The sequence below is a fragment of the Pangasianodon hypophthalmus genome, chromosome 29 (genome assembly GCF_027358585.1).
Source record: "Pangasianodon hypophthalmus isolate fPanHyp1 chromosome 29, fPanHyp1.pri, whole genome shotgun sequence".
NCBI classification, from domain to species: Eukaryota; Metazoa; Chordata; class Actinopteri; order Siluriformes; family Pangasiidae; genus Pangasianodon; species Pangasianodon hypophthalmus.
In genome coordinates this window covers 8,522,670-8,544,234 of record NC_069738.1, presented here as the reverse complement: position 1 = coordinate 8,544,234, position 21,565 = coordinate 8,522,670, and the positions used below count along the sequence as shown (strand labels likewise).

Here is a 21,565-nt window from a genome sequence, read left to right as displayed (position 1 = left end):
CACAGACATTTTTTCGATTTTGTGACATCATATGAACTCACATTCTACTCTCTATAACTAGAAATTATCTGTAAGTACAAAAGATTTATCAAAGGTATCAGTTTTTGTTTGGGAACTGTTCAATATAAGAGATAGCAATGTGTCTGCTCCCTTATATCCAGCATGATGCAAAAACTATTACTATTGTTACTGACAAACAATACAATTTACATGCAAGAAAAGCGATTGATAAAATATTTTTTATATTTGATCTTTGCACTTTATCCAGCACATCCTATTTTTTGCCTGTTAACATAGAAATAGCTGGCAAAGACAGAAAGAATGAAGCTTAGCAGAGGTGAAAAACTTTGTATCTACTATTGAGAGTTGTAGGAAGTGACTACAATACCCCTACAATAATCTTCAGGCATGGGCAGGATTTCTTTTATTTGAGTTGGTATATACTGTATTTGTATATACAGTATTTTTTTAGCTAAATGTCTTTGCATCAAACCGTAGAAAATGTTTTGATCATCAGTCATCATATATTATTGCTCATTATTGTAGCTCGATAAATTACATGTTAAGCTCAAGCTAACACATGGGAGAAAAAAAATATAACAGCGGATGAACATTTGTGGTACAGTAATACTTTAGAGCCAAAATACACTGGATAAGTCATGGAGCTTTGATGATTTAGTGCAGACCACCACTGTGGGCTCTGAAGGATACCTAGAATTAGGTATTGTCCAAAAGAAACGTGTGTGTGCATATATATATATATATATATATATATATATATATATATATATATATATATATATATATATGTGTGTGTGTGTGTGTGTGTGTCTTGTAGGTAAAGCCTAGGACGAGAATAACATGAAAAAGAAAGTGGAGCTCATTTCCATAGCCAGCATGAGGTAAGTGTGGCAGCTCCCTGTTTCACAGCTGGTGACGCCGATCATCCTGCTGTTAAGCTGAATAAATAAATAGGTTTTTTTTTCTTCCTTACAGCAGACAGCTCAAGGGTGGCGAACAGACCCAGGTGCTTAAAATGGAGCATTACATAAAATATCTGATAGATATATAGACTAACCTGGTGGCCCTGGTTCATCAAAGTTAGGTACATTTAGGTACATTATGATAAATCTGATCATAAAAAGAGCATACACTGTATGTATGTACACTGTAATTTTCCTCAGTCATCAATTTCATCTTTGCATATCTGTACGATGAAAGTCACATCTGTTCAGAGTACATGAAAGATTAACTGCTGCTCATACTGCATCACAGGTTCAGTGTATCACACTTGGAGGAAAGTGCCGTCTACCCTCTTCAGCATATATAAGCTTATAGACGCCCGTGATTGGCTGGTGTAGCTGTGATCAACAGGTGAGCAACTATAATACTCCTCCCACCCAGAGCGCATTGCCAGTTTTGCTCAGATTTAGCTCACAGCTATCGATGGCTGTTGCATTGCCTGGATTCGAACTCGCAATCTCCTGGCGATATGGTGAACATTTTTCTGTTGCACCACTCAGGAATGTGTAGAAGATTTTTAGGATAGACAGAAATTTGGTGCTGAATTGGTCAGAGTAATACAATCAGCAAAGTTCTCACACCAAGCAAATTAGGTCTCTGTTTATTTACTTCTTATGTCACCTCTAGGAGCTCTGTTTAAGATACAATATTCTTTCAGGATAAGAAACGTTTGCTCACTGTGCCTTTTGTTTATAGTCTCTTTCAAATTCTAATCCTGGATGACCTGACCTAGAAGGGGAATTGCTGACCAAATATTGTCTTATCTCATCCTTTAGTAAAACAGTACATGTCTGGTCCACATTTGGTCAATGGTAACATAGGCACTTGAAAGTATGCTCATGGGTATTAAATGGTCCAGCTCCTCTCCTGTATATCTCCTACTTCTACTGTGTGGTACTATACACACTATTGCCATCTGTCTCAGATATAAGTTACCTACACTCTAATCTTGCTTCTGTCTGTTCATTCAACTGATCTTGTAAGTTTTTCCACAGTCAATTTTTCTTTGTATTATACAAAAACCTGTCTAACAGATTTCTTCCCTATGCCCTCAGTTGTTCTTTTTAGGAAATAGTCAGATAAATGAATGCCCAGAGAGAATACTGCTAGACATGTTTAAATCTACCTCTGACATTCTATTATACAGCGTATCTCTAAACTAAACTGCTGAGCTAGCATCTATATCTGTGGTCATATTAAATTGCCTGCACTTTTTTTTCTAAGCAATCGCTGCCACTGAGGCTACTTCTAGGTTCCAGTGTGGGTGGAAGCCATACTGTTATGTTCAATTAATGAAATTAATGTGATAATAACAACTACGAGTAATTATGCAGCCTCAATATATTTGCAATATACTGTATTCAGTTACTGTTAGATGTTTATTTAAAGGTTTGTCATGTTTTTATTTATTATTGTCTTTCTTTTTATTTTATTTTTAAATGACTCTTTTTCTTACATCGTATTGCAGTTAAAAATAAAGGCACCCCTACACAAAAAATCTGGCAACCCTGGGAGCATGTAAGTAACTTTAATAATCTGAATGCTCCACCCAGAAAAGCAACTTAAGAACCTGCTGACTGAAAATGGAGAACTTTCCCATCTTGGAGAAGTAGAGAAATATTGACACATCTTTTGATCCTATGTTCTGGAGGACAGCACCAAAACAAATCATTAGAGTCTGCACTGTTTAGAGAGACCAATTACTAGGACTATATGACTTGAGTCTGATCTTGGACATTGGCATTTGTACTTGGAATTGTATTGGGCATTGATCTCGCTAAATATCATCTTTGTCTCAACCGAGAGTTTGTAAAATTATTGTTTGTATTGTTTTTTTCTTTGATTAGAAGAAATTACTTCTTCTAGAAAACAGAGCTTAGTCATCGGCACAATGCACAATACGAATGAAGCAAACCAGTTGAAATAATAGCTTAGACTCAGCCTCACTTTCATTTGAACTCATCCTTGACTTGGCCTAGACCCTCATAAATACAGTGGCGGTCAGGACTACGGCCCTAACAATTACAGTACATTTTTGATGATTAAAATCTATTAGAATTAGCTACTACTATGCAATATTTGCACAGCAGCCATATCAAGGATAGTAAAGAACACTTTATATTAACCAAGTTATTAATAGCACATTTTTGTTTTAAATGAAGCCAACGAATCTCTATTAAATATCTGTTAAAGTTGTCTAATAATCCAAAAATCAAGAAAAGAACAGAAAAAAATCAGCACATCAGAACTTGCTCTTACTTCTTGGGAGGCACTTGGCCCACGTTGACGCGTACACAGATGACCTTGCGGGTCTGCATGCCCACAGAGCAGGAAGCTTCAGTGCCAGTGGTTCCAGCTCCACTGCGGGTGAGTGAGCCGTTGGCAGCAGGAACAGATGTATCCTCTATGCACTGGCCCCAGGTACCCGTCTGCCAGTGGTACACGGTGCAGGGGTGCTCATTACAGCTGCGCACCTCCTGCAGAGCGCTGCTGTTAGGGCACTGAACCCCACCTAACAAACACATCAAGAGTGCAAGTGCATTACAATTTAAATAGCTTTGTATATTTATTAATACTTTTTATCTAGTAATAGGGCAAAAGAAATAACAGGAATAGCACATTTCAGATCTTAATTAAAACAATAGCAGATGGTAGTCATTAAGAGGCTATGACAATTAACGCTATTAGGATCATCATGTATGTGTCAGCATATACTTTTTTAATGATGTGCAAATGATGTGTGAACGGGATGCATGACTTGACAGTGGCTTGAATACTTGACAAGCAGTTACTTATAATAATATGAGATTTTTTTTTAATTAGATATAAACAATTTTTAGCCACTTTTGGACCCTACCATAGACTGTGTAATGTGTAAAGGCACAAATGCCATAGGTAGTGTATGGATTTTAATGGGTACTTTAATTATCATCCTGATACCCAATTTAAAAACTAAATTCACAATTTACACCAATGATTAGGAATAGTAGGATTATAATATCTGTGCCGCTGTCATAGCAGAATACAAAGCATGTTCCTTCATACGAGATAATGTGACTGATGACTCATATTCTGCTGCAATGATGCCACCAGATCTTTTTAACCGTGAGCTTTATTGAAAGGCACTTTTAATGAGCTCAGACCCAACTGGGTTAAAATAGCACCAAGCTGATTATTTCACTGAGTCTTAGCAGAAAAACAACCCTACAATTTTGCTCAGGGCATTAACTTATGGTAAGTGTCATACCAGAATTATCTGCTACTTTTTTCTTTATCCAGTTTTCTTCAAGACAATAAGAGTGTAAAATCCTAGCGCGTGGATCTAATGACTCAAATCTGAAATATAAAGCCTTTTTAAATTCTCTTAGCTTCAGCCCAGTGAACATTTTTCAGCGGTTATGACGCCAGGCAGGATTAGCACTTGTGTCTTTTCCCTTGATGGATTTTATGTGTGATTGGGCTGACAATTGAGAAAATAAGTTCGCCAGAGCAAGATACAGAGAGAAAATGGACTCCAGGAAGGACCCAGATGGACCACGGGTGACCCCTGACTGCTATTGGTGGTTATTAGTCTCCCAGTCAAAGCACCCCCACTGATAGGTCAGCCATTAGCCCTGCAGTAAGCACTGACCGCAACACAATCAATGGTGGAGTGGGGAAAAGAATGGATGAACTGCACGTTAAGAGGTACTTGTTCTTCAGGAGCTACTGGAAATACTGAATAATTGACTTATCTTCGTAGTGCAGGATAATGTCCTTTTGCAGGTTGTTTATAAAGAGGTTATCGACCATTATCACATCACTCATGAGGTGTGTTAAAATCTCCTGTCAAGACATGTTAGGAATCCTACGCATCATGACCACAGAGTGAAAGGAAAGCTCTTCTTTACAGCTACGAATCACTACCTTTGAAGCAGCTCAGAGCTTTAAAAAATTACACTCTCACTTAAGGATTAGCAATGCTCTCCATTATTTACTCACCTGCTTATTTGGTTGAATGCTAATCCTTTATGTCATAACAAAAGTGTGTACTTTATAGCTCTGAATAATTACTCAACCGTATGCTTCATTCCATTCATTCCAAAAAAAAAAAAAAAAAAAAAGGTGCCGCTTTCTACTCTTTTGCTGTTGAGCTACAGGGACATTGTCATAAGCTTCATGCTAACACACAGCTCTTCATCCTGCCTCAAAGAGCCAGATGGCTCAACTTCACAATTTCACACTGCAGTCAGTTCACAACTGGGTTGTCAGACACTTGTCGTCTATTTTACATGCCGTGTGCCAAATCGTTTGAAGAGTAATCAAGCACACAATACAGCATGCAACACAATTTTTAGAAAACACCTCACGATGCAGGTGTAACCACACATCCACGCTAAATCCATAATTCATAAAGGAGCTCCCCTTCATGCTTGTATTAAATATGCTCCTCCTGTCTGTGACATGTTCTGGTCTGCCAGAGACAGTCTAGTGGAGACACTTGCACAGCCATTAGCTGTGATATGAAATGAAGCTAGGTTGATTTGCTCCCAGACACCAGTGTGAGCCCTACTCGCTCGAATAGCATATTTATGGAAATGGAATCCTGGACAGTGAGTGGCAGCTCAGAGGGACAGGGTTTCACCCAGAGGCACTCACTTCACCGTCACTCCATTACGAATCACTCGTTGCCCCAGTCTGGGCCACATGAGGCTTGAATCGCTTAACACTCCAGGATACTCATTACCTCAGCTGGCTGGGGTTTTTGTATGGCTGCTAGAATGATATACTGCTAACCAAGCAAAGTGGGGGATGGTAGCGCTGCAAGATTTTCAGACATCTACACATGTCTATTTAGACATGTGTATGGTTATAAATCTATGTCAGTGAAGAAAAATAACATACGCAGGTTTCTAGAATACAAGGTGTTGATGATACTAAAATTATAATAATGCTGATAATAATAATAATAATAAATCAATGCAAACGTTTGCATCACAAATGGTTTCTGGATGATAAAATACATCTATCTATCTATCTATCTATCTATCTATCCATCTCTCTCTCTTTCTTTTTTAACAGAAAAAGAGCTTGAACTGAATCAAAACCAAGAAAAAAAATCCATAAACATGTCCACCAGTAAATCATTACATACATAAATACATACATACATACATACATAAATGTTATTTTAAATAAACTAAAAGTTATTAAATAAATCATTTATTTATTTATTTATTTATTTAGGTATGTACTGATAGATATTATTTTATTTGGAATTCTCCATCCTCCACACAATGTGACTAGAACATAATCTCTGTAATATACAGAAGGGTGCCAAATGATCTGTTATGCTGTAGCAGGCATTTTCTTGACATGGTTTGTGTCCACTTGTCCCCTTAGAGGGAAGGGTCACTGCAAATCAATAGGGAATATTTCTCTCCTGATAGGCGTGGTCTCTTCCAGGATGTCCTCGCCCCCATCCACAGGGTACAAGGGCTCACTGATGAGGATGAAAATGATATAAATCATATGCTGTGACCTTCATATTTGCCAGATCTCAACCCAAATGAACACCTATTGGAGATTTTGGAGTGACATGTTAAACAGGGCTTTCCACCTCCATCATCAAAACACCAGTTGAGGCAATATCTTTTATAAGAACAGTGTTCATCACTCTGGTACAGTTCGATAGACTTATAGAATTTCTGCCAATGAGCACTGAAGCTATTTTGGTGGCTTGTGGTGGCCCAACACCCAAACACAAGATAAAGGTTAAACAGCGAGAAAGAAAATAAACAAAGAGCAGAATGACTCAAGGTGACACCCACCGTCTCCTGAGTTGTAGGCCAATATGGAGCGTGATCTCGTCTGCTTGCCCTCTGTGTTTTTTCCAGAGCAGGTGTGTGAGCAGAGTGACCATGATGTCCAGGGGCTGAGCACACAATCCTTCGGACATGGCACATCACATAGCGCAGGCATGGGTAGGATGGCATCGCGACACATTTGCCTGTCCACAAATTCACCTGAGCAAACAACCACAAGGCCATGATTATGGAACTAAAGAAAAGCATATTCACACCAAGGAATATCTGATAGAGTGTTAAAATGTGACATTAATATTACACAGTATAAAGATGTATGTTTCTTCTTATTGAATTATCTCTCTATGCAGAAAGATACATTCTTTCACAAGGATAGCTCATATGCAAAGGGTACGTTCTTACATAAAATCTGCATATTAATGAAATCTACTGTCCACAGACACATCCACAGACACACACACACAGAATCCAACATCCCTCATGCGTATATTTCATTATCGTGTAGCCTTGAGCAGTGGAAAAGTCCAAAAGTACATGGTTTAGGTTCAGCTGAAGTTCATGCATACATGAATTTTACATTATCTAATTCCTCATGTTGGACTGCTGCCAGTTGGATGAGGAAGATGTTCACGCTGGAGAGCTCACGATCCCAAGCTGTGTGAAAACATGAATGAATAAAGCTTTTGAAGGCAACTTAAGCACCCACCTTGCCTTTGACCTACACTGAATTAGCTCTTAACATAGCTGAACTTCAGACTTATATAGTGATCAAACAGGGAGAAAGGCCTGTGATGCCCATTTCATTGGCTAATAAAATTTTCATCTTGATCTAATGTTTTTATTTTCTTTTACAGGTTTATAACAAGCTGCACCAGTTGACTTCAGGTCAACTGGTGCAGCTTGTTATAAAATAATATGATCGGTGGTGAAATCAGCTCAAATATGTAACAGTTAGAGGTCATCACAGAGCTTATTTTGGGAACTACCCCCACTGTGGCTCTACAATGGCCCCTCTATCGATTTGTGACACTCCACCCTGCTTTTCTTCACCCTGGATCACTAAAAAAGCCCAAAGTGGCAGAAAAGCCAGTGAGTCAGATGACACACCAGGACCCTGTGGGACATAACAGATCCATTCTCATCAGCAGCAGGGAACAGGGATCGATAAAAAGCCCAGGAGGCAAGAAAGGAATGAGGGGATAGAGGAAAGAGGAGCATGGGAGACAGTTAGCTCTCGTCACATCTCATATACAGATACATGTCCATGTGGAATCTTTCCATGTCAGGAAAAAAATCATTACACCTTCTGTTTGACATTGATGATTTTCTTAAGGGCAGGTTTTTTTTTTGTGTGAGCAGACACACACACTTCAGTATGCGTATTCAGAATAGAATCTGTGTTGTCTAGATTCGAGCTTAATTTAAGGTGGAGAGAGCTTTAATTTCATTTTTAAGTCTGATTCAAGACAGAGGACAGAACACCACGCCTACCACCTCATCCTCAGCAAAGACAAAGACAGAGGTGACCTTGAGCAAATCATATTATTTCTCACTGAAGCAGAGTACCAGGACTTAAACAAGTCAATAAAAATACAGCAGGTTCATGGGGTGGGGAGCAAGAACAGTGGAAAGAAAAAAGCACAAGGAAAAATCCACCCTGTGTGACTTTCATATCAATTTTTATATTCAATAGGGATAGAGGCAAAAGATTTATTTTGTGGTTTAAATTACATTTTTGGTTGATACTACTTTCAATAGACAATAGAAATTAGTCTATTTTCATATTAATGATTGCATACATTACCCACAATGTCATTCAACTGCCTGATGATAGTGATGCCAGTGGTAATTTATCTCTAACAAAAGACAGCAATGCAGCAGTGTTTTAGTCCTTTAATCTGTCCAACTCTCTCATCTTTACACTCTGCTCAAACAAATTCGTTTCCAAAGCTTCAACTTTCATGCTAATATCGCCCTCAGTTCCATCGTGTTTGTCATCTCATAGATCGTAACCAAGCAGAGTCTCTGCTGTAACTCAGAGCAACTCTGTTGTGTAGCTGCATTGCATTGCATGTGTGTTTTTTTTTATGAAAATCTAAAAAGATTTTTGACAATTTGTATCCCTCATAGATTACATCATTCTTCACTTACTTACTGTATTTAATGTGTGATATTGTGCAATATACATTATATTATATGTTCAGTATATCTGGATATGGAAGAATCTATTATTATTTTTTACACAGAAAAAGCACTAGTCTAATATGCTGGTATAAAGAAAAAACAGCTCAAGCAACATGCAGTAGGAGTGTAAACCTCAGCCTATTGCATGATACAATACAATTCTTAAGGCAACAATTCAATATTTGATGATATTGCTGAATCTGCAAAGTTATAATACGATTTCAATTCAGAAGGCAACAACTGGATATTTGGTGATGCCACTGAATTTGTTACAATACAATACAAATTAATATCCTCTGGTCGCCATGTGGCCAACTTTGTTCAGAATATGGAGTAGGTCTACCTCTAATTCACAGATGATGATGATGATGATGTAGAGAAGGACTATTGTAACTATCAGAGTTATGGGCAAATCACCTTGCTAGCCTTTTTACACATCAGTTTAAAATATGAAATACACACCAGTTGTCTGCCCTTTTTTGGCAATAATCAATTTATAAATAAATATAAATTACAATTGGTAATTGATTCATGATAAATAATAACCAATAATTACATTTTAAATCTATGCTTCGATACAAATCATCTGATTTTTTTCACCCCTAACACACACAGTAAGCATAACAACACTCTTACCAGACCTAGCTATTGTCGCCTTACTAGCTAGTCTAGTTTGCGGTGAGCAGGTTGTTTGTCTTCACTGTAGATTTGGAAGCAAAGCTAAAAAAAGCAAAAAAATGTATGCAGCCATATTTAAAATAAAACTGGTGAACATCCCAAAAATTGAAATGTTGTTATTTTTAATTATATTCCTATGTTAGAATGTTGGCAATTAAATATTTTTTATTAGAAGATTCGTAAATCTTGTAATATGCATTCATTAACAAGACAGATTTTTCATTAGCACTTTCAACTTTGGAAGCTCTGCTGTTACCAAAAAAACAAAATGCATTTTAAAAGCAACCACATTCTGCTCGCTTTATGGCCACATCCCATAAGTTTAAAACATAAGCTGGTGGTCGAAAAAAAAATCACCAAATATGAAAGCACCCTTAACAGGAAGTAGAACACTTTCTGGTGGTGCAAAATGGGGACAGTAATTATGAGATGCACTACACTGCAGGAGACACACACATCTGTGTCTTTCTCTTTCTCTCCCTCCCCCGGGTGCTCATTAGCCGTGAGGATGCCGAAGTCCAATTTCCTGGTAATTGCCATGTCCACCCAGCAAAATTCACTTACACACAGAGTGAAATGTGTAAATGCAAAGTACATTTACAACGTGCTTGCTTATAATTCACTCATTAATGCACCTCTAACTCAATAAGGCTTTTTTTTTTACCATAAAATGACACAGACAAAGGCTTCACAGAGCTTGCATTTGTATTCTCCCAGTGTGATAATCATATTTTTCCTCATATTCACCCTAATCTAAGGTTCATTCATTCTGATATATCACAATAAATTAATTTTTTGCAACACACTTATATCCTCCTGCCCATGGCTGTCCTGAATCAAATGTGTTGATTGTTGAAATATTCAATCAGCTTTGCTCTCTTCTGCTGTTATACAAAATTAATTAGATTGGACAAATTAGAATTGCAATTAAACTGCAGTAAAGTTCCTCCATCCCTCCCACTGGTCCCTCATCAAGTCTACCAAAGCATCCATCCTTTGAAATCGCATTAAATATGCATTAGAGCAACGTCTGGGTGTCTGACTTCCCAGAGATGCACTTAAAGTCATGTCTGCTGAGCACTGGGAATGTATTTTGTGACCTATTGGACAAGCCATATTTTCATGCTTCGTGTTGTGTAGGTAGAAATAGTTTTTTGAATTAATGTAGAAATTTATTGTTAACAACCTTTAGAAGAATGATCCCGGTATCCACTGCTGTTTAGGATCCCAGTATCCATTCTTTGTACATGTATATGTTGAAGCATGAATGTTTATTGTAGGTATGTGTGCAAAGGTTAGAAGTGACATCTTTGTTTTATGTGGCAATTCTTTGTATGAGCCTCTCTTTGTCCTTGAATGACTGCAAGCATTTCGTCACCAGTACAGGTTGATCTCTATCAACATGGCTAACATGCTGACAGGAAGGGTTATGAATTAAAGCTTTCATTATGTATGAATCTGTTCTCTATTATTATTTTTATTGTACATTTTGGTAAAGCATGTGTTCCTTTTATTTCACACGTTGGTTGTATAGTTCATTCAATTTTGTACTCATTCAGCCTGATAATGACCAAATGCTAGCCAACAGCTCGTTTAGAACAGAAAGCAGCCTGTAATAACACTGGGTTTATGGTGATAAAAGCCATCAATCATTCTCCTCACTTCTCTGAATCCCCTCTTTGGCCAATTAAACAACAGAAGACTACTACCAGCCCATATAAAGACAGCAATTACAAAAATAGGCAGCAGACCAGAACAGGGACCCTGCGGAGAGAGTTCAAGAGCACTTTGAGCTGAACGATTTGGGTTCGTCACAATAGTTTGCCAGCTAGAGCATAAGCAAACCATGAAGGATTTTCACTAGCTATATCCAAAATGCCTGGAACATCGTTCTCCATTAAATATTTTGTCCTTCACAACTCTCATGTTCAACTCTAAAAGACTTACCATCGCTGTTGACACACTGCACTTGGGGGTCCTGTGTTCCAGGTCCACACTCTTTGTCATTGTCAGGAATGCATTCCTCCAGCTTCAGCAGCAGCCAGTCGTAGCAGCTGGGCTCCTCACAGGGTATGGCCTCTGTCAAGTGAGGGCAGCTTCCCGTCCCACCTGTGGGCTCGTTTAACACCTTCCTCTTTCTCAGTTTGAAACCTAAAAGCCATAAACACAGGCACATGCAGAAGAATTAGTAATTAAGGACACAAGGCCATATTTAGAGTGAGTGATTGAAGTTCAAAACTTCTGCTATAAGGAGAGGAGAGAAGAGAGGAGAGAACTCAAAGCTACATACAGCTGCAGGAAAGGATCAAAAGTATACTTAACCACATTTAAAAAAAAAAGAAAGAAGAAGCCATGCCCATTCATTCACACAAAGCATAGTACACACTCTTTTTCCCCCCATTTTCCCTCTCTATGATTGAAACAGGAGAGAACATATGCCATCCCTTCCTCCCATAGAGCATGGACGGATGGATGGCAATGGCATTGTCAGGATCCAAAACTCACAATCTGCTGATGATAGAGCAAATGCTTTTCTGTCGTGCCACACAAGAGTGACTACTACTGCTCATGACACTTTATTGTAATCATAAAGTATCGGCAGAGAAGATTGTGGAAATTCCAGGAAAAATCCCTACTCATTATTCAAGCTTCCGTCCAAAGGGACTAGTACATTTAGCGTTCCATCATAAAAAATAGGCTTTGAATTAGAGCTTTAAGTACCAAGAGATGGTCCAAGGTCACCTACATGGTCCCCCAGCCCCCCATCTCTGCAGGCTCCTAATTTAATTCTTACTACTGTTTCAGCTTGATAAGAGGATCCACAGGGGGTCATAGGGGGCCTGCAGGGCTGAAACGGTCACAGTGTCTCTCCCTGATTATTTCTGCAAAGGCGACATCCAGTTGCACTTGTCTATCATTTATTTATTTATTTATTTATTTATTTATTTTTCATTTCTTTCCAAGTCTTTGCATAGTTCTGCAATTTCCTGTGCATCCTTTGTACAGTAATGCATGCAAATTTGGGGTTACATCCTTTCCACTCTTGCAGATAAGCAACTGATCCCTTGGCGATAAATAATGGTAATTCAATTCGGTTCTCTCCATCTGCCTTTTTTAGCCACACAAGCTCACTATGCTGGGGGGAAAAAGGAATATTGGAGGAAACCGTGCCACACGCTGCTAATCAGATCTAAACAGCATGATGGTGTTTGTGTGTATGTGTGTGGGTGTAAGACATCACTCTGATTCCAAGTAAAGGATCAGGGATTCTTTGAGAATCCGTATACACTAATATTCACCAGGATTTAATGAGCACTGAGGGTCAAGATCCTGCAAAAATCTCACCGGGTCACATGGTTCCCAACATCAAATCTATCATAAACCATGAAGTATCCATTTAGGTATATTTGATGGACGATTCAAGATCATCTCTGGCATCAAGAAAAACATTAAATGCTCAGGCGGCTGATCCAAAAGCTTATGTGTGTTTACTGAGGTAAGACCACAGTCTGCCAACATGTGCGTGAAACATAAAAAAGACAAAGTACCCCACGTGTCTACTTTAGCCCACAGCTTCCTGCATAATGAACTCAGCCCTGAGCACTGGAGCATGCTGGCAGCCGTATGTTCTACACAGAACACAGAGTGGGTGTTGAAGAAGCAGAACAAGCTACATGAACGATGAGAGAATTTATCATTAAGATCCATGAGAAGAGAACTTCCTTTCGTTCTATCAGTTCGAGTCGCTTCATTAGGGAAGAGTAAATATACATTAAATATTGCACACAGGTCACCAGCCTCTCTGTCAGAGCCAACAAAAAGATGCAAATTGCTTTCTTCACTTTTCCAATTATCAGGCTCTGTCCTCCATAAAGGATTTACAAAAGAGGAAACCCCATTTACTGTTTCTGTTTGGAGCCATTCAACCATCTGTCTAGCACTTCTTTTGATGTCAGTCCTTTATTTTTTTCCCTCTGTCTCCTTCCCCACTAAAGGAGCTCATAAGCTTTTGTGGAAATGCATTATCCTTTCTAGCAGCAGTAGATAAGCTCACAGGGCATGGATGGAGAGATGGAGAGATGATGCACTCTGAGTTCAGAGGTGGAGGGTTTTATCACACACAAGGTGTTAAATGCTGAGACAGTAAGGAACAAACCCCTGCCTCTGCTACTAAGAACGAGGTGAATTTCATCATACATCTACAGACTGTCCTGAACCAACCTCTCAGCTGATTATCAACAGATATTTATCAATTTTTCAACAACGTGTAATAGATTTAATAATTTAGAGCACACATTTCAAATTAAATGTCTATAGCAAATATAAATAGAGAGAATGTTCATTTTTATAGCTGATATTCTACAGATTGTTGTCAATGTGTGTGTGTGTGTGTGTGTGTGTGTGTATGTGTGTGTGTTTGAATTGAATGGAAACAATTTCAAAAACAAATTAAGCAACCTGGAAAACAATGACATTTTTCAATTTTATTCAAGGATTTCTGAAACCATTTCAAAATGTTGTCTTGTACTAGCTTTAAATAATAGATTCTTGTATAATATTTATCAACTCTATGGAATATTGTATTGGTTTTTAATTATAGCATAGTGCTGTTGAATTGTCCAGTCTGATTGGTCAGATGGTGTTGATTAATTTTCTATAACAGCAGCTCTGACAATAGCGCAGGCTGTACTGTGCTCGTTCTACTTCATTATTGTTTCTATAGTAACGGCTAATTCACAGGGACACTCCAGAATAATCTGAGGTTAATAATAAATGGATTAATAAATGTGTTGTTAACAAACAAAACAACATCCAATCATGGTTTGACATGAAGTTTTCTGTAAGGAAATGTTTAAAATTTTTGGAAGGAGTCTCCAGTGTCATTGCTTTGTCAGTAAGTAAGTTTCAGGACAATGGAGTTTGCACTTTCCTGTTTCTCTGTAACAAGTCAAACTGTGTGTGTTTTTTTTTTCAACTTCATGAAAAAAAGAGAGGCCGGTAAGAAAATGCCTATTTATAGCTCTTACAATGTAATGGTATCCTATAACAGCATGCCTCATTGTGGTTTAATGGTTCTTAGTAGTTAGAAAGAGTAACAAAGAACTTCAGCTTTGACAGCAGAGTTTGTGGTACAGAATGTTGCTGTAAAGAGTGAATCATGTTGTAAGTATAATATTCACCTTTCTTGGAGCTCTGATCCTGACAGTTTTCAAAGGTACAGGGTCCCCAGGCACTCCACGAAGAAACCTCACACTCCACTGGACATGGGATGTGACACACCTGAGTGGTGTTGGGTGGGATTCCCAAACACAGATCACTGTTCACGGGCCGGGACGCTGTGAAGAAACACAACACACATATAAAAATGTGATTATAGAGCAAATTACTAACTACTCATTTTGTCAGTTAGAGATTTGTGCATTAATTTAATACTTGCTAGGAGGCATAATAATGAAGGCTCTGCATGTAAGAGACTGAAATAAATGCTATTATGGATTTGCAACAACTAAGAAATAAAGCAAGCCCGAACACATTAAAAGCTCATGCTTAAATTCTGAAAGTTTTGTTACAATAAAAATGACTCTCACTACTTCATGATCTATTCAAATTAAAGGCATAAAACATATGAAAAATATAATATACATAGTTGAGAGACTTTTTTTTTTTTGTCTGCAACCATTCCCCTTTTTCACAACCAACCAAGGTGGTCTCATATTTGCAAACAATTTTGCAACAAATCACACACTCATGTCATTTGAAAACACACAGAGATAATAGTTAGCATTGTATATTTTCTTGTTCCTATGAGTCGATCCTGAACTCGAGTCCCTCTTTGCACCCAGTGTTCCCATGATTGGCTGCAGATCCATTGTGACCCTGACCAGAATAAAGAGGTTACTTGAAGAAGATGAAGAATGAATGAAGGCTGAATGAATGAATGTTCTTGTTGGTATATGTTTTTAGTTGCATTTATATCATTACATGGTAATGTTAATAATCACATTTTGACGCTATCTTTGAAATTGTATGATTATTCTAGATTTGGAACATGTTTAAACACTGCATACTGTAACTATAAATGATTTCTCATTATTCTGTATGTGTACACTCCAAATATTCTTTGTGTGTGTGTGTGTGTGTGTGTGTGTGTGCACGTACATGTACAGAAATCAGTAGGTGACTTTCACCAAGGTCAAAGCACTGATGGATTGCCCTGTGACAGATCTACACTTCATTCACATGCAAATTGCTGTGTGTGGTCAAAAGGTGTGTGATTTGATGGAGCTGTTTCTTAAAATGATTATGTGTGTGTGTGTGTGTGTGTGTGTGTGTGTGTGTGTGTGTCATTGCGTTTATACTGTGGGGTGCTTAGTATGTGCGACATATCCTTATCGTATCATTTTAAAATTTACAAACAGTAGTGACGAATAGTGACACAGTGATAATTTCTATATCCGTGTTCAAGCAGGTCACTGAGCATGTAGCCTTTTCCTTGTTGAAATGCCATTGCAATTTAACTTGCTGAATTGAGCTGGAAGGGCAAAACAAAGATATGTAGTACCCTTGAGAGTGTGCAGAGCATTATTAGCTTGATTTTGAGACAAAGAAGCTCTTCAAAACAAATGACGTCATTTTATTTAGCATAACCTCATTCTGTTTAGGTGCTCACAGCTGTATGTCATTCCAATGGACAAAAGCTTGTCTCTGGTCGTATCTCTTTCCAAAAGTGTCCCTCCTCACCTCCCCATTAACCCAGTCTGATTAATGACACTCTCCTTGCAGTCTGACCTTGTTCAGGTGGCACATCATTCACACAGAGGCCAGATGGTTCACACTTTGCTCACTCAAGAGTTCCCCAGTCTAATTAGGGCGCCGATATGCCATCGGTACCTTTGCCCATGCGCCAGCCACCAGCTCCCTTTGCTCTGCATCATCAATAACTCCACCTAGGCACAAAAAAGATCTGCATGGCAGAGCTGTAACAAAGCCATCACGCTGAACCCTTGACAGGGAGCCACTTCGATTATAAACAGGATGAAAACATAGCCAGGGTGGAAGGAATGAACATCAGGAGCACCGTTGCTCAAAATTAGTACCCCCTTCTACACCCTGGTTCCTAGTGAATGGTGTGCGTTAATAGATGAGAAATGGCAGCCCCCCTACTGAGGGAGAGGAAATCAAGCAGAGCTTGATGAGACGCAAGCAGAGCAGGAAGCTGGATGGGGATTCTGCTTTCATTGGCACGGAAAAATGCCGCAAGCTGCTTTTGAAATGTAAAATGTGGAAGCACAGTTTTTGGCATTCATAACCAGGGCTCAGGAAGCCAGCCACAATATCCAAATGATTGAAGCAGGATTTGGGTTCCAAACAAAGCTCTCGTATTTCTATGGTAATGACACATATGGGAACCACAACAACCCATTTTACCGAGCGCACTGTGTATGCTAAAGACTGGTGGTGGATTTAGCTGCCGTTCCCCAAGGGCAAGTGAGCAGATTAAATTTGCACAAAACATACCATGCTTGTTTTAATGCAGTGCTGTTTTATGTAACTGTCTCATATTAATATTAAGATCTCTGAATAATTCAATATACCAGTCACATTGTCAGTTGTACCAATGCCTTCCTGTTAACCTAAAAATTCCCAGGGGGCTTAAAGCAATAATTTGGTCAAAATTAAATTTTCATTCTCAGGGTTATGACCTAGTCTAGAGACAGCACATAAAAGCAGAATGTAGACAGCAAGGGTAAGGTATAAGATAATTGGAATGCAGTATACAGGACTGCTAAGGTACACAAGAGACAGAGTTTCAATGTTAAAGTATATATTAAAAGATTCTGATTAACATGAAACATCGTTGGCTCTCGAGTGGAGTACGGAAAAATGATTTGTGGGAGATTACCAGGTCCAATCCCAAAGATGCCATAGATAGAGTTCGTTTGCAATCGGGCCGAGACCATCTTGTTCAGGTGGTCTCGGACCAATTATATTGGTGCAGATCCTAGCAAGATTTCTGTGTTCATACAGTATATGTCTAAACGAACCAAACCAAGGGCGAAAACACAACAGGTTCTGAAATAAACGCTCCAAACGAGCCAAGTGTGAAAACACCCTTAGACAAAATTTCCTTTCAGTGGTTCTACACTGTTAAAGCTTCTTAGCTTCCTAACATTGTTCTGCTCAGGAACCTTTCTCATAGGAGAATTTGTTGTAGGGCTCTACATCGCACCTTTAAATGGCAAGCAAAAAACTTCTTCTCTAGGAGTGTACCTTGTTTTCTTCTTTTACTTCTTTTCTAAGAGTGTAACCTTCCCTGAGGTAGTCAATTTACTCAATCAATTTAGGCAAGAAATGTGAAACGTTTGGTGTCCAAAGTTTGTGAAATTTTACCAAATTCAATTCTTCAAGATACAGTAGATGCTACTCCTGTGTTTATCTATAGGTCATACTTTTGTTCATTTTTTACAGTTAACACAACATACAATGTTTACACAACACTAATTTGGCACCTATTAGCTTTCCTCGATGGTTAGCTTTAGCAGTGTAGCACCAGTACAAATCTAAACAGGCTGATCAGCCACATTTGCGGTAAAGGAAAAATATGTACAGTAAGCTTCATATTTGGTGGAACCAGTGAGCAACACGACTTTCTATCTGTCTGAGTGTGAATGTGTGACAGAGAAAGAACTTAAACATGCAATAGTCTGAATCCACTATCTTTTTACTAGTAGAATATCCCCTCTCTCTCACACACATTTTTTTTTACTGTCTGTCACTGTCCCATTGCATCAGAAAGCCAAGATTGTCACATCATCATGCCTTTAGGACCAAGAAAATGACAGCCTTTCAACAATAGCAGTGTGTGGTCTCACGGACTAAAGAGGTGTAACCAGACCATTTTGTCCATTTAAATTGATGTCTTTTATCCTCTCTGGATTCACTTCGACTGTCTGTTTGGGAGCAGATGTGGCTATTGGAAGTTCTGCATGAGGTCACCAGTTCAACACGTAGAGCAGATGGCAGGGGACTTCCTCTGTCAACGTGTGGAAGAGTACGGGCACGATACCAGCTTTAGTGCCCAGCATGGGGTTACCAACATCTTTCCAGACATGTCACATCACACTAATGAATGTGGGTAGGTTTTTTTCAACACCTTAACCTCCCATGAGACAGTTTTTGATTGTCTTGTATGAAATGTGGTTTTATTGTGTATTAGGTAAAAGAGGGCATTTTAAAAAATGACTACATGGAGCTGAAATACAGGTGGGATGAATACCACTCTCCTCTGCTGCACCTGTTATTTTATTTAATTTTAATTAAACTTTTTCATCTGATACTTGAGCCCAAGGTTCACTGCCAGATTTTGTATCCCAGCATGTCCCAGCACACCAACAGCCCTGCACTCAGCACATGCCCAGCAATCCAGCTCACCAGAATACTAACAACTGAAGCTCATTCTCAGACAATCAAGGCCACTATACAACCCAAGTCTTGCACCATCCATGTGCTGTTGCTCCACCATTTTCTTAGTCATTCAAATTCAATACAAAGTCAGTGACTCCAAGTTTGTTTCTTGCCAATGTTTGATATATTCCCTGATATTCTGAAGTATACTGAAATTCATGTCAGTTTCCTCTCGGCTATGTGTTTGCTTTTCTGGATAGATGTTTGAGTGTATATGATTAATTCTTCTTATGTCTTTGTGTATATTCTCATCACAGACTAGTGTTATGCTGGTTAAGGCCTTTTCTTTTTACATTCATTCATTCATTCATCAAGCTGAAATGGTCATAACAGACTTCTCTACAACCCCGACCACAGATTCCAGCTCCTCTCGGGAGATTCTCAGACATTCTCAAGCAAAATATAATCTCTCCAATGGGATCTAGTTCCTGGATCTCCATCAGGTGAGACTTCTCTGATACCACTCTACTGGACATCATCCAGAGGGCATCCTTGTAACTTGCCGGATTGCTCGAGTAGCCTGGTTACTACGCACTAGCCTGCAGATACCACCCCCAGGCCTGGCTCCAGGGGTTGGGTCCTAACACTAATCCAGGCAGGGTACACTTATTCTTTATTGTACCTTTCATGAGGGCCTTTGGGACCACTCTTTGTCAGACCTCTCCCTTCAGATCTGTTCACCAAGGGTGGCCCTACTGGGACCATTAAGGACCCAGCGATATAGACATAGAGGTTTGCTGAAGTACACATGCCCCATCACCATAACAAGGTTTTGGTCCACAAAGGGCCTGTCTTGTTTCAACTGCATACAACTCCACACTATTACAATATTAAAACAGTATTGTAGTAAATGCCTTAAGTAATGTTGAAGTAAGTGCTGTAATATGCATTTAAGAACTTCAAACACTTTCTTAACATCTACCCAGAATCAGATGTTATCTAGAACTCGCTTTATGACTTAAATTGGAGTCTGATCTGATCTCATTTCAAACAGCATGTCTTAGGATGTCTCAAGAGATTGTCTCTATCTTGATCTGTATCTATATACAGATACAGATCAAGATAGAGACAGATAACCAGGCAGCAAGCATTCAACATCCAGCTATGATCCGTACACACACACACACACACACACACACAAAGACTAACATAAGAGAGTACCCTTAATCATGTTGGGCATGTTATTATATCTAAGATACGTTTAATTCCATATAGAGCCGTTCAGCTTGTTTTAGGCAAGCAGGTAAGCCTGAACATTACCTTCTTTGCTCTTGAGGGAGCTGAGATTGGATGGTGAGTCAGAGGAAACTTGAACGCAGTACACTTCCCTGCTCTGGATCCCTCCTCCACATAATCCTGTCTGATTTCCCCTTCTACGGTCCTGTTGGCTGAGGAGTACATCCACCCTACATTCACTCCATTCTGTAGTCTTCCAGGTATATCTGCAGGGAGCAATAGAGGAAGCAGACTAGATTAAAATGAAATTAAAAAAAAATAGGAAATTGTGATATTTCAAACTTCATGTAAATGTGAAAGATTACATATTATTTAGGTGTGTCAATAATTTTGATTATTGAGACAGGGGAGAAAAAAATACTTTCTAATATGATGTTCCTGAGACCCTGACAATCCTCTAATGGTAATTCACAGTCAGCGCTATACGGGGTGATGGGTCAGAATTTTCCCTTACAGAAAAATCACAAATGATTATGTTTCTTACACATGATTATGTGATTAATGTGAAAAACTTGTGTCATGTTATGCCCCGAAATTGCATCATGTATAATCTGTGATAAATAAAACCACATGTTCTACATGCAAAAGTGTAACGTGAAAAAATCACCTGTGAATATAAATAAATCATGTGTAAAATAAATGAATCATAAGAAAAAAAAAATCATGTGAATCATAAATAAATTAAGTGAAAAATTAAAATACATTTAATGGATCATGTGTAAAAAATGAGGTGAAAATAAATTAATAATTCATAATAAAAATCATATATAAAACACATGAATCATGTGGAAAATTATGTGTAAAAAAATGTGAAAATAAATTAATCATATTTAATAAAAATGATGTAAATTTAAAAAAAATTGTAAAATAATCCCATAAATAAACAAATCATATTTAATAAAAATGACGTAAAATAAATAAATCATGTGTAAAATAATCACATGTAAATAAATGAATATGTTATAAAAATTTATTTGTAAAATAAATGAAGCGTGTAAAGTATGTAAAATTGTCATGTGTAAATTTCACATGATTTTTTTGCAAGTCATTTAAAAATAGATTTTAAAAATGTACTGCTATAAAATAAAAAGTTGATAACCTGGATCAGTGGGAAAGTCGTTGCTAGTGAGCAGAACATGAGGTTTAATACTGCAATAATTACTCCTGTGTGTTGT

At 38.3% G+C, this 21,565-nt stretch overlaps 1 protein-coding gene across 1 annotated transcript in view; it reads right to left on the bottom strand.

Moving 5' to 3' along the window:
- Positions 1-21,565, bottom strand: part of thsd7aa (thrombospondin, type I, domain containing 7Aa) — a 102,319-nt gene that overhangs the window by 34,696 nt on the left and 46,058 nt on the right. Inside the window, exons 4-8 of the mRNA XM_026942292.3 lie at positions 20,415-20,596; positions 14,870-15,025; positions 11,637-11,840; positions 6,834-7,028; positions 3,283-3,535 (exon numbers count right to left, since the gene is read on the bottom strand). Coding sequence (XP_026798093.3) covers positions 3,283-3,535; positions 6,834-7,028; positions 11,637-11,840; positions 14,870-15,025; positions 20,415-20,596 — 990 coding nt within the window. The remainder of the gene's footprint in view (positions 1-3,282; positions 3,536-6,833; positions 7,029-11,636; positions 11,841-14,869; positions 15,026-20,414; positions 20,597-21,565) is intronic.